Genomic DNA, 14,778 nt, shown 5'->3' on the forward strand with positions numbered 1-14,778 from the left:
TGCTGGAGATTCTGAAGCAGGTGCACTTATTACTCTAAGAAACCGTGAACATATGGAGGCGTTTGGGCTATCGAGATATTATTTTGAAAAGCCTGAGTAGCACTAAGAGTAGGAAGCCCTTATATGGAGCTACTTTGTGCCAGGCACTATTCTAATATATTATTAATTTAACTTTCACAACGATCCTATGATGCATGTACTATCATTATTAATTTACAGATAAAAAGGCAAAGACCAAATATAAAGTGACTATCCTGATAACAGGTGGCTAATCAATGGTAGAGCTAGGATTTGAATGCAGTCAGTGTTGGCTCCTCTGCTAACCTGTTTGTCTTCTATCTGACCAACCTTCAACATCTATAAAGGTCATGGAGAAGTGAGAACTCTGGCTAACCCCACGAACTGGGATTGCCACACAGCTCACACTGTGATTTTGAACAAGTTGCTGTAACGTCTTTGGCCTCCCTTATTAGTAATAGAAAGGAGTTGGATTTCAAACACTAAGATTTCATGAAACTATTAAATCACTTACATAAAAATCCACTAGCCATCTGTGGCAAGATTAACCAGTTTAATGAGAGCCTGCTTGATGCCAGACATTGTGTTAAAATTATATCAGTTAAGCCTTGGGACCTTTTGTTTTAAGTGACAGGGCCAAACCCCAAGTTAGCTTAAACCAAAAATGGAAGAGGAATTTACTAGCTCTTCAATTGTCTGAGAGATAATAAATTACTAGCTCACCAGCTGTCTGAGAGAAAGAGTAAATAAGCTCACTGGTGTCTCTTCTTAAAAGGGCACTAATCCCTCTCATCATGAGGGCTCCACCCTCAGGACTTAATTACCTTCCAAAGGCCCCATCTCCAAATACCATCACACTAGGGGTTAGGGCTTCAAAATATGAATTTTGACGGGGGTGGGCACAATGTTCATAGCACCCCCACCCTTCAGGTAAACACTGATCTGTTTCACTAGAGATTAATTTGCATTTGTTGAACTTTACATGAAGGGAATTATACCAAAGAGTACATACCCTTTTCTATTTGGCTCTCTCACTGCCCATAATTGTTTTGAGACATCCATGTTGTTACATGTATCAAGTTCTTTCCCTTTTATGGCTGAGTTGTGTTCCATCATGTGGCTGGACCACAGTTTGCTTATCCATTCACCCAGTGGATGCTTCTTTGACTTGGGAAATCTTTGCCAAGACTGGGAGCCCTGTTGTTACGGGTCTAGTCTTCCTATGAGACTTCATGAGGCACTGTGAGCCCTACTGTCTTTGCTCCTTCGTAACGTCAGTGTCTTCCTGCTGAAGACCACCAGGAATGCACCTCAATTAATATTCTATGACTGCTGTCACAAATCACCACAAACGGAGTGGCTTAAAACATCAGAAATTTTTTCTTTCGTAGTTCTGGAGGCCAGATGTCTAAACCAAGTGTTAGCAGGGCTGTGCTCCTTCTCGAGGCTCTGGGAAAGAATCTGTCCTTGCCTCTTTCAGCTACTGGTGGCCCTAGGTGTGCCTTGGCTTGGGAGACATAACCCCAATCTCTGCTTCCATCTTCATGTGGCCTTCTCCCTTGTGCCTTCTCTTTTTCTGTCTCTGATAAGCACACCCATCATTAATTAGATTTAGGGCCCATCCTAATCCAGGATGGTCTTTCCTAGAGATCCTTGCCTCAGTGACATCTGCAGAGACTCTTATTCCAAGTAGATCACTCCCTTTCTTGGCTTCCTTCGATCTTGCCTTCCATTACTTCCTTACAGCTGGTCCAGTGACAAACTCAGTTTAAGACTCAATCTCACCAGCTTCTAAGATAATATGATTTAGGTGGGATACAGAGCATCTGCTCTAGCCCTAGAATAAGTCCTTTCTCACACCCTCTTACAGAGATGCCCCACCATTCCCCAGGATGTATGTTATTCCTCCTTGCAACAAGTATTGAGCCCAATCTGTTCGATTATAGGTGCTGTAGTGGGTTGAATAGTGGACCCCCCTCCCCACAAAAAGATATGTTTACCAGGAACCTCAGAAGGTATGTTGCTCAGGCTAGAAGATCAGGGCCTGGTTGGTAGATGCTCTTCATCTTACCTAAATCACATTTTTTTTTTTTGAGACGGAGTTTCACTCTTTCGCAAGACTGGAGTGCAGTGGCGTGATCCCAGCTCACTGCAACCTCTGCCCCCTGGGGTCCAAGCGATTCTTATGTCTCAGCCTCATGAGTAGCTGGGATTACAGGCATGAGCCACCATGCCTGGCTAATTTTTGTGTTTTTAGTAGAGACGGAGCTTCACCATGTTGGCCGGGTTGGTCTGAAACTCCTGACCTCAGGTGATCCGCCCACCTTGGCTTCCCACAGTGTTGGGATTACAGGCGTGAGCCACCGCGGCCAGCTCTAAATTACATTTTGCTTAGGAGTTGGACAAGATTGAGCCTTCAACTTGGTTTGTCATCATACCAGCTGCAATAGGGGAGCCAAGGAAGGCAGAAGCAAATGAAGCCACACTGTGGGAATGAGCAAGAACATTGCTCACCCGGGCTCAGGGGGCCTTGCCTGCCTTTGTCTGCCCAAGTCACTGATACCAGTTCCTGCATACAGTAGACACTGATTAAATATTTATTGGATGAAAAAATGAACATTTCTAACTTTACTTCTTTCTCTCCTATTATTCCCATAGGAGGGGCCCCAATGGCAAGGATGGCATCTTATGGCTCATCAAAGGCAGCTGTGACCATGTTCTCATCAGTTATGAGAATGGAGCTTTCCAAGTGGGGAATTAAAGTTGTTTCCATCCAACCTGGAGGCTTCCGAACAAGTAGGTTTCTGAGCCCAAGAACCTGTGATGTTCATCCTGGAAGGAACCCCGAAGGTCCTCTTGGTCTGACAGAGCACACGTTGAACCCCTCAGTGTTGTCAAAGATGAGCACAGCCAGAGATCAGTTAAAGTGGTGAAAACAGGTTTGATGCAGTAACTGCTAACAGTAGGGGAAAGAGCTAAGCTCCATTCTGATTTGTGCAAAGGTGTTTTAAACATTTTAAAAGGAGAATGAGGGAGAGGGGAAAGCATGGCTCAGTAAGTCAGATTAGTGAAAAAGTACAAGGGTCCATCAGTGTCCATGCAGAGGGGCCAGCTGTGTCTGCCAGCTGGCAATTAAAGAAGTTCAGATTCTGTCTTCCCACAGAGACAGAGAAACAGAGGTCTGATCCTTCTTGATGATTGAATTCCAAAGGAATGGCTCTCAGATCCTGGAGAGAAATGCTTCTGCATTGCAAGAGCTATATATTTACAATTTAAAGTTCTTTTTTAGTAAGTATTTCAGGAAAGGGAAGTCAGGGACCTCTCAGGGATATGTTGGCTAGAATAAATAGTAAAATTTTCTGGCAAGGTTGAGACTTCTTAGGCAGGCATTTTAGGGAGGGGCTGGTGTCATCCAAGGGACAGGGCCTTATGCTGCTAGAAACTGCGCTGGAGTTTGGTTAAGTCTCTTAGTGCGGGGGGTTGGGAAGGGGTTGTCATGCATCCAGAGTTCTCCAGCTCTCCAGAGTCCACCTAGCAGGGCTTGGGTTGCATGGGCCTCTTCTAAGTGCCATGCTCTCCATGTATGGCTTCACCCCTGCTTCCTTTCACAAAGGAATTGCGTTGGCTCATAAATCATCAGCAAGCAGAGGCCACACTGGGTTAGAACCCTGGTCCCCTGGTGCCTGCTCTGAGCAGGACCTTTCTAGGACACACACTCCCTCCCTCGATGGTAGAGTTGTATTTGGTCTGTGGGAATGCAGCATAAAAACGGTCCCTAACTGACTCTCACCAATTTTGATTATTTTCATTGCCCCGCCCAAACCTGTTTAGCAATATATAATCCATTAGTTTCATACCAGATTTCTTTATTTAGCTTGAGAGCTTATTTTCATCTAAAAGTTTGAGCAGATACTCAGAGTAACATTTATTAGTCTTTTGTTGCCATTGACCGAGAAGGTTTCCTTCCCCAGCTTCTTTATATTTCAGAAACAATATTTTTCTCCTTCCCTCTGAAGAATATGACCCACCTCCCCTCCACCCCAAGAGGAGATGGCCATTCTCTCCACTCCCCTCCCTGCATATCTGAGCTCTGGGAAGAGGCAGCCTATCCCAAGTCTCAGTCTTCAGTTCTGGGCCATCAAACATTTAATCGATGATTCAAGTGAAGATGTAAAAAGTATGTCTAATAAAAGACCACAGACTGGGAGGTATTGCTAAACGCACTAAAGAACAAACCCTAAAGGTTTGAATGTTATCCCAAATGCAAAAGATAAAATCTATACAGAAACATTGAAATTTTGGCTTGGAACACTTCATAGCTGAGAACCTCCTAAGGTTGTGGAGGGGGAGCAAGACTCAGAGAAAGGGACAGAGACCCAGAGAAAGGGGTATGGGTCACCATGATGACAGGCAGGACTAGGGCGATAGAAATGCAGAGAAGATGAAGTCTCGAGAGGGGTTTCCAACTTGAGGACTCCCTGGGCAGGAGGATTGAGGGTTTGGTGACACAGCCCAAAGAGAATTCCAACACACAGATGTAAAATTCCATTTAGACAAGAGAGCAATCCTGCAGTTAGGTTATGATTTTGGAGATTCAGTATAATTGCTATGCATAATAGTTCTGGAGAGCTGTTCTCACCCACGTACCATACATTCTTTACTGATGTTGATCTTATTTTTTAAAATCGAGAAATATATAAACAGAAAAAAGCATTATACGCACATGGTTCAACAAATTATTATAAACACTCTTGTACTTAACACCCAGATCAAAAAATAAAACATTACCAACACCCAGAAGCCCCTGTATGATCCTCTACCATCACAGCCCTTTCCAATCTCCCAATAGGTAATCACCTCTTACTTTTTGTAATGATCATTTATTTGCTTTTCTTTGTAGAGTTACATCCAGCCCAAATAATAGCATTTGACTTTAACTGCTTTTGCACTTTGAATGGAATCAATATGTATGTATCCTTTGTGTCTGGCTTCTTTCACTCAATATTCTGATTTGACAATTTATCTGCACTGTGTGTAGCTGTAGTCCACTCATTTCATTGCTGTGCAGTATTCTATGAATATGCCACGATTTTCTATTGTTGATGGGATGTTTGAGTTCCTTCTAGTTTGAACAAGTATGAACAATGCAGCTATGAACTTTCTGGTACACGTACTTCCGTTTTTTGTGTGCTTGAATTTTCCTATGACATATGCTACAGAGTGAAACTGTTATCAAAAAGTGCTCCTGATCCAGATCCCAAGAGAGGGTTTTTGGATTTTGTGTGAGAAAGAATTTGGGGTGAGTCCGTAGAGTAAAGTGAAAGCAAGTTTATTAAGAAAGTAAAGGAATAAAAGAATGCCTACTTCTTAGGCAGAGCAGCAGCATGGACTGCTTGACTGAGTATACTTAGAGTTACTTCTTGATTATATTCTAGACAAGAGGTGGATTATTCATGAGTTTTCTGGGAAAGTGGGAGGGATGGCCCGGAACTGTGGGTTCCTTCCCCTTTTAGACCATATGGAGTAACTTCTGGACATTGCCATGGCATTTATAAACTGTCATGGTGCTGGTGGGAGTGTCTTTTAGCATGCTAATGCATTGTAAGTAGCATATAATGAGCAGTGAGGATGACCAGAGGTCACCGTTGTTGGCATCTTGATTTTGGTGGGTTTTGGCTGGCTGCTTTACCACATCCTGTTTTATCAGCAGTTATTATGACTTGTATCTTGTGATACCAATCCTGCCAACCTCCTATCTAATCCTGTGATTAAGAATGCTTAACCTCCAGGGAATGCAGCCCAGCAGGTCTCATTCTCATTTTACCCAGCCCCTATTCAAGATGGAGTTACTCTGGTTCAAATGCCTCTGAAAGAATGACTAGATCATAGAGTTTTCTTGTCTTCAGCTTTACTGAATCACACCAACCTGTTTTCTAAAATATTGCTCAAATTTATACCTCTACCCTTTCTATGTATACTCCAATCACCACAACTCTGAGGAGCAGGTTTCATTGACATTATTCTCCAGGTGATGATGCTGAGCTGGGGTGGATAACATGCCCTTGGGTGGGGATCTCGTACCCCACGTACACCGTGATGGTGGAAAATTTGAGATCAGATCCTGAGATGCAGTGCCTGGGTTCTTCCTTTTATATCAGGCTGCCCCCAGTTTAAAGCTATTTGATGAGATCTCTGAAGGCAAGAAGCCCAAGAGCAGAAGGCCGAGAACTCATGTTTGGAGAATGACATTTTGTACTTATATTTATTTGAAGGTGGGGCAAGAAAAGGAATCTTTAGGGACACAGACAAGGAGCTTCTGAAGACATTCTAAGAGACATTCCAGATTTTTCTGGTGCCCTGAAATAAAGATAGCTAAATCATACTGCATGCTAGATTAGCAGATTTTAAGTGCTTTATGTGCATTATCTCCCTTAATCTTCACCTGTGAAGTAGGCATCATAATAGCCCCATCTTGCAGTGGGAAAATGGAGGCTCAGAGAAGTTAAGGAAGTTCCAAAGCCATAGAGCTGATAGGAGGCAGAGATGGGATTTTGATACAGGTCATATCAATAACTTCACTGTGTGCAGCACCAAAGTGGCATGGGATGGATGGGTAGGGAGAGTTTGTCAAAAGTGGGAGATGATGATGAACTGATGGCAAAAGGCTGATGGCTTTGTCACTCACAAAGACAGCTTTGGGGACTCTGGACAGGATACCCACAAGAGTGGCCAGAAATTCCATGAGGTGTTTAAAGAAGAAGGAGGTGGAAAGGAAAAGGAACCCCCAGCCTACGAAGAGAGGGACAGGGGAGAGATAGGAGGAAGAATAGTAGCTCACGAAAACATGTTTTTCAGGACCTAGAAACCTCCAGAGTAATTGTCATGATAATCATTTCTTTAAGCATGGTGTGTGCCTTCCTGAAAAGAAAGGAGCAATTGAAACTCCGTTTGCATTTCCATAAGTATAATTGGATTTCACTGGCCTACATTTCCAAGTGAGCACCCCTCCTTCTCTGCAGTCCTGATATCCAGGAGTCACCCAAGCTAGCAAGGGCTCATCCCCACAGCTATCTGAACAACCAAGCACTTTGCAGGAGGGAGCGTGGGAGACTGCAAGCTTTTTGGAAAGTAATCTGGCAGTAGCTATTAAAATTCAAAATTAATGTGCCTTTGACCAGGCTGTACTTTGAGGACTCTTGCCTACAGAAATAAAGCCAAAGTAAAAACGAATAGGTTGTGAAAGTCGATTTACTGCGGCAGTGCCTGCAATGCTGAAACCTATAGGAAAAACTGGAAGGTCACTGGATAGGGAAGTGGTTGGCTAAAAGCTGTTCAATGGGAAATTCTGTTGCTCTGGTTTAATCCATAGACGGTGACAAGAAGGGAGGTCTGTGATTTATTACTAAGCCAAAACAAATTCATGGAAAATATAAATACCATAGTATGATCCTTTTTGTTTTTGTTATTTCCTGGTAAAAAAAATTAAACCAAATTCTTCTGTGTATGCATGCTTGTATGAACAAGGAAGGAATGTAGAAGGGCACACAAAACTGTTAGTTACCTTAGAGGAGAGTAATTTAAAAAATATGCACATCTCCTTATTATTCACTTTATATAATGAGGAGGCAGAGCTGCTACATTTTAAAGTAAATAAATTATTTAATTTTATATAATAAGCAGGTATTGTCTTTACTTTTAAAATATATTTATACTTAATTGTATGTAATTTGTATATTAAAATTTATGTGTGAATTATATTAAAATTACACTTCATATATTTTTAAAAACATAAATGAAAAGTATATCTATTAAATAGATTAAATATTTAAAATCCTGTATTTATTTATTTATTTATTTTTTGAGATGGAGTCTCACTCTCTCATCCAAGGCTGGAGCGCAGTGGTGCGATCTCAGCTCACTGTAACCTCTGCCTCCTGGGTTCAAGCAATTCTCCCTGCTTCAGCCTCCCAAGTAGCTGGGATTCCAGGCACCCACCATAATGTCCAGCTAATTTTTGTATTTTTTAGTAGAGACAGGGTTTCACAATGTTGGCTAGGCTGGTCTTGAACTCCTGAGCTCAGGTGATCCACCTACCTGGGCCTCCCAAAGTGCTGGGATTGCAGGCATGAGCCACTGTGCCCAGCCTAAAATCCTACATTTAATTGGTAGGCATTACTTCTATATCTTGAAAAATTATACGTGTGTATGCTTATATGAGTGTATATATACTATATTATATACAGTATATATTATATTGTAGACTTTACATGATATATTATATATGTAATAGTCACCAAAAGACGAGTGTCTGTGGCAGCAGCATTTGTAAAGGCCCAGTTGAAAATAAGCACAGTGCCCATCACAGTATAGTGGATAAATAATTCATAGCATTTTTATGCAACGTAATACTATGCTGAAAGGAGAATCAACACACAGTGCATGGATGAATGTCACAAATATACTGTTGAATAAAGAAGCTGATGCTAAACAATGAGTGCTATTCATATGATTCCATTTATATAAATGTTCAAAACCAGCCAAGATGAATCTGTCCTATTAATCAGGAAAATGGTTACTGAGAAGTGGGCTGAAAGGAGAGACTTTCAAGGCTGGTCTTGTTCTGTTTTGTTTTTCTTTTTTTTTTTTTCCTCCCTTTTTCTTTTCTTAAAATTGGAGTGTTGCTCTGTTGCCCAGGCTAGAGTGCAGTGGTGCAGTCATATAATAGCTCACGGCATCCTCCAACTCGTAGGCTCGAGGGGTCCTCCCGCTTCAGTCTCCCGAATAGCTGGGACTAGAGATAAGCACCATTGTGCCCAGCTAAATTTCTGTGTATATGTCTATGTCTATGTCTATGTATATGTGTGTGTGTGTGTGTATATATATAAATATATACATATATTTCAGGTGTGAGCCACCACGCCCAGCCTGCAAATGCCTTTTAAAATGTGTGCTTTATAATGGCATTTATTATCATTTCTAAACCTACATACAGAAAAGTGCAGACGTAACTGGATTTTTCCAAACTGATAGCCCATGTGACCAGCAAACAGATCAAGAACAAAACAGGGCTGGGCACAGTGGCTCATACCTGTAATCTCAGCACTTTGGGAGGCCCAGGAAGGGGAATCGCTTGAGCCTAGGAGTTCAAGATCAGCCTGGGCAACATAGCGAGAGCCCGTCTCTAAAATATATATATATATACACACACACATATATATATCTCTAAAATATATATAGGTATATATATCTCTAAAATATATATAGGTATATATATCTCTAAAATATATATAGGTATATATATCTCTAAAATATATATAGGTATATATATCTCTAAAATATATATAGGTATATATGTATCTAAAATATATATAGGTATATATATATCTAAAATATATATAGGTATATATATATCTAAAATATATATAGGTATATATATATCTAAAATATATATAGGTATATATATATCTAAAATATATATAGGTATATATATATCTAAAATATATATGTGTATATATATATCTAAAATATATATGTGTATATATATATCTAAAATATATATGTGTATATATATACACACACACATATATATGTATATATATACACATATATATACACACACACACACACACATATATATATTTTAGAGATGGGATCTCGCTGTGTTGCCCAGGCTGATCTTGAACTCCTAGGCTCAAGCGATTCCCCTTCCTGGGCCTCCCAAAGTGCTGAGATTACAGGTATGAGCCACTTTGCCCAGCCCTGTTTTGCTCTTGATCTGTTTGCTGGTCACATGGGCTATCAGTTTGGAAAAATCCAATTACGTCTGCACTTTTCTGTATGTAGGTTTAGAAATGATAATAAATGCCATTATAAAGCACACATTTTAAAAGGCATTTGCAGGCCGGGCGTGGTGGCTCACACCTGAAATCCCAGAACTTTGGGAGGCCGAGGTGGGTGGATCACTTGAGGTCAGGAGTTCAAGACCAGCCTGGCCAACATGGCAAAACCCCATGTCTACTAAAAATACAAAAATTAGCCAGGCATGTTGGTGATGCCTGTAATCCCAGCTACTCGGGAGGCTGAGGCAAGAGAATCACTTCAACTCTGGAGGCAGAGGTTGCAGTGAGCTGAGATCACACCACTGCACTTCAGCCTGAGAGACAGAGAAAGACTCTGTCTCACAAAAATAAATAAATAAATAAATAAATAAATAAATAAATAAATAAATGAATAAATAAATAAAAGGCATTTGCAAAGGCCCATCCTTCCCAACGGAGACAAGCGCCTGCTCCCTGACTTCCTTGGCCTTCCCAGGATCTGACTCTTCCCTTTCCTTTCGCCCCAGATATCGCAGGCACGAGTGACAAGTGGGAAAAGCTGGAGAAGGACATTCTGGACCACCTCCCTGCTGAGGTGCAGGAAGACTACGGCCAGGACTACATCTTAGCGCAGCGGAATTTCCTCCTATTGATCAACTCGGCAGCCAGCACGGACTTCTCTCCGGTGCTGCGGGACATCCAGCATGCTATCTCGGCGAAGAGCCCTTTTGCCTATTACACGCCAGGGAAAGCCGCTTACTTGTGGCTCTGCCTTGCTCACTATTTGCCTATTGGCATATATGATTACTTTGCTAAAAGAAATTTTCGCCAAGACAAGCCCATGCCCAGAGCTCTAAGCATGCCTAACTATAAGAAAAAGGCCACCTAGGCAATGGAAGACCTCAAAGAAGTAGGAATGTCATAGTCTTGAAATGAAAGGGAAACTGGGTTTCTCATTAAAGTTGTTTCCCACTCTGTATTCTCTGTGAAACTCATTGATTGAATAGTACTTTGTAGTGAGAAGGCTGGAGAGTAGCAACAGCCTCATGGAGAATGTTAATTGAGTTCCTACTATGCAGCAGGTACATTACAGATATTCTTTCATCTAGTTCTCATCAGAGAATTGAGGTGGGTATCTTTGCCCCTACTTAATATAATCAGAGAGATTTCTTGTCACACGCTAGCAAAAGGCAGGGCCAGAATTCAAATCCTGGGTTGGACTCCACCGCCTGCCAAGAGAAGAGGAAGAAAAAGAGAGAGACAAGGAGAAAGAGAGAGGGAAGGAAAGGAGGAGGCAGAAATGGCAAGGGCAACAGTCCAATGGATCCTGCAAGTCTTCCTCACTGTGCACTGATATTCTGTAACTACTACACCCAAGGTATTGGATTCATGGTAAATCATCAGGGCTTCGTTCTCTTCCTTCCTCTTTTTTTTTCTCTACCAGGAGCTCTGGAGACAATAGGATAAGGTGTCCTATCTCAAGCAGAACCCTGGAGACCTCTTGGAAGATCTAGGGAATGTGGCTGACTGGTTTAGTGCCCATAGTAACCAGCACTGTTACTATGTTACTCCCATCTGAGCATACTGGGATGGAAAAGCCAGTATCATTACCCAGAAGAGCTTAGTGGAAGGGAGCAATGTCAGATAATTGTAGAGGTATGGCCAAGGGCAGTTGGGTATGGTAAAAGGGGAGGAGCTGGTGAGCAGAAGGTACACAAAGGGAACCAGAATACCTTGCTCATTGCAAACCTCTCTGTTCAATTTCCTTTCTAGAACGTGGAGGCTCTTTTTCTATTTTCCTTGGTGATTTCATGAGAGTATATACTATGACAGTGCTCTGCAATTTTCTCCCAGAGAAAATAATAAATAACCATATAGCAAGATAAATACTTATAAAATACTAACACGATATATTTTTAATGGCTAGTCAAACTGACAGCCCAGTGGCTCTCCACCATTGTTTCAGAGCAGAGTGGAAAGAAAAAAAAATCAGTCTAAGTGTTGATTTCCCTAGTAGGCACTTTCTGGGGATAAGTGTTGTTGAAGCCAACACTTCTATTTGCATGATTCCAGTGTTGTTGAGAGAACAAGCGATTCGTTTAGCTTATAGTCCAAAGTTTGGAAGAGCACTGAGGATGGTGTGCTTCCCTAAAAGCCAACAGTCCTCAAAGAGTGATCCCTGGACCTGAAGCATTAGCATCGCCTGAGACTCTATTAGAAATGCAGATTCTCAGGAGCCACCCCAATTCTGTATTATATTCCTATGGCTGCTGTAACAAATTACCATGTGTGTAGTAGTTTAAAGCAGCATAAAGGCATGTCCTTACAGTTCTGGAGGTCAGAATTCTGAAATGGGTCTTGCAATGCTAAAATCAAGTGGTCAGCAGACCTGTGTTCATTCTGGAGACTCCAGGGAAGACTCCATCTGTTACCTTTTCCAGCATCCAAAGTCCTGCATTCCTTTGCTTATGGCAGCACCACTCCAATCTCCTCTTCCATTGTCACATCTTTTCTGATAGACCCTCCTGCCTCCCGCTCATAAGGCCCTCCTGATTATATTGGGCCTCCCCAGATAGTCCAGTGGAATCTCCCAATGTCAAGATCCTCAGTTTAATCACAACTGCAAAGTCCTTTTTGCCACGTAAGATAACAGATTCACAGGCTTTGAGGATTCGTGCACTATTATCATTGTTAAGGACTGTATTAGTCCATTTGTTCACTGCTATAAAGAAATACCTGAGACCGGGTAACTTATAAAGAAAAGAGGTTTCATTGGCTCACAGTTCCACAGGCTGCACAGGAAGCAGGGATAGGGAGGCCTCAGGAAACTTACAATTATGGCAGAAGGTGAAGGGGAAGCAGGCACATCTTCACATGGCCAGAGCAGGAGGAAGAGAGAGTGGTGGGGAGGTACTACACACTTTTAAACAACCAGACCTCACAATAACTCACTCACTATCACTAGAACAGCACCAAAGGGGACATCCATCCCCATAATCAAATCACCTTCCACTAGCCCCCACCTCCAACATTGGAGATTACAATTTGACATAAAATTTGAGTGGGGACATAGGCCCCAATCATATCGAAGACCATTGTCCTACTGACCACAGCTACTGAATTAGAAACAGGGTTGGAGCCAGCAACCTGTGTTGTAAGGAGATCTCCAGGTGATGCACACCCACATTTGAGAACCACTCCTCCAAGCCATGGAGTGAGCAGGCTGTTGGGTATGTGCTCAGGCTACAGAAGAAGTGAGGAAGACGCTTGTGAGAGACATCAAGAGAGCTGACATGACAGCGTGGGATCTATTCTCTTCTGCAGCTTCCCGAGAGTTGAAAACTCTGTAAGCCATCAGGAGAAGGTGCTGAATAGACACCCCCATGGGTCTGAGAACCCCAGATCAGAGAAGCTCATATTGGGTTCCCTGAAGAAGGGCTTCCACATGATTTTGGGGTTACCTGGGAGCAAAATAAACCATACGGTGGTCTATTTAGCCAGAGAAAGATTGACAACCTCTCATGCCACCCGCATTGTCAGAGTCCCTTTGGGCTGCTGTAAAAAAACACCATAGACAGGATAGCTTCTAAACAACAGAGATTTATTTCTCACCATTCTCAGGGAGTCCAAGATCAAGATGCTGGCAGATTTGGTGTCCGGTAAGGGCCTGCTTCCTGATTCATAGACTTTCATATTCTCCTTGTGTCCTCAGATGGTGGAACAGGTGAAGGATATCTCTGGGATCTCTTTGATAAGGGCCCTAATCTCTTTCATGAAGGCAGAACCTCCCAAAGGGCCCACCTCTTAAGGGGATTAGGCTTTAACATATTAATTTTGTTGGGACACAAACATTCAGACCTTAGCCACCATCATGACTCCTTTGGCTTTGGGTGGGAGTGAGGAGATCTGGGAAAAGTCAACTGGAGCTCCTTAGGAGAGGATGGAACAGAGCTTGGAAGAATCAGGGTGCCAGCATGTGGGTTGGGGAACACTATAGCAGAGGCTGCTGGGTGGGCAGCCTTGAACCTGGGCCAAAGCGAGGATGAGAAATCTCAACTGGAAGATAAAACAAATGCTCTTTTCCCAAATGCCAGGAGAATACACCAGCCCTGACAAATCTAGACCCTGAGGAAAACAGCAAGAAGAAGAGAAGGAGGAGGGAAGAGAATCTTGAATTTAGCTTCAAATGTATCTGTTTTAAAGCAGAAGAGACAAGGTTGCCTGAATGCATTAATAAAGTTTCAAATATACTTCACTTTAGAGCAATACATACAATTTCACAGAAAACAAAAGAGACAAGGTGTTACATACAAAATACCTTCATGCCTTGACCATGTCTACACAGTAATTGATATCCCTGATTTACTGTAAGAAACCAGTAAGAGCCAAGGGCAGAGTGGAGCCCTCTGTACATCCACAATTCATTGTATTCCTGGGGGAAGGCATGATGAAACGATGGTTCAACAACAGGACTCCTGGCTAAAAGAATTTCCCTTTCCCCAGTCCTGCTGTCTTGCTCAAGGGTAGGATGCAAGGTGCCTTTAATACCTGGCTATACAGCATCACAGGCAAAACCCACCTACCCTCTTTTTCTCTTCCCTTTCTCTGTTTTCCCAGTGCTGCCAGCAGGAAAATGGACCATCCTCACAGCAGAGCCAGGATAAGTTAGGAAAAGCATCCAGTGAAAATCCGATTTCTTTTATTACACAGGGAGCCGATAAAAGGCCTACAAATAAATCCTATTATAGTATTGGAATACAACATTAAATTTCATCAGTTTCATTATACTAGTGATAAAGACCATGTTCTGGAATGCCATTCTGGATGTCTGGATGGTATAATTCGGAGAAAGAGAAATTCCATGCAAACACCTCTGATGGTGTGGTTGTAACTCCTGCCCAGTAAAAGTGTCTAGTCCAGCCTACATATAATGCTCCATGCA

The 14,778-nt window shown here is 42.2% G+C and overlaps 1 protein-coding gene across 1 annotated transcript in view; it reads left to right on the plus strand.

Moving 5' to 3' along the window:
• Positions 1 to 10,815, plus strand: part of HSD17B2 (hydroxysteroid 17-beta dehydrogenase 2) — a 63,394-nt gene extending 52,579 nt beyond the window's left edge. The window contains exons 4-5 of the mRNA XM_002826689.3: positions 2,677 to 2,814; positions 10,364 to 10,815. Of these exons, the coding sequence (XP_002826735.2) occupies positions 2,677 to 2,814; positions 10,364 to 10,725 (500 nt within the window). The 3' untranslated portion in view covers positions 10,726 to 10,815. The remainder of the gene's footprint in view (positions 1 to 2,676; positions 2,815 to 10,363) is intronic.
• The last annotated feature ends 3,963 nt before the right edge of the window (positions 10,816 to 14,778 follow it).

This window comes from Pongo abelii, chromosome 18 (assembly GCF_028885655.2).
Source record: "Pongo abelii isolate AG06213 chromosome 18, NHGRI_mPonAbe1-v2.0_pri, whole genome shotgun sequence".
Lineage (NCBI taxonomy): Eukaryota > Metazoa > Chordata > Mammalia > Primates > Hominidae > Pongo > Pongo abelii.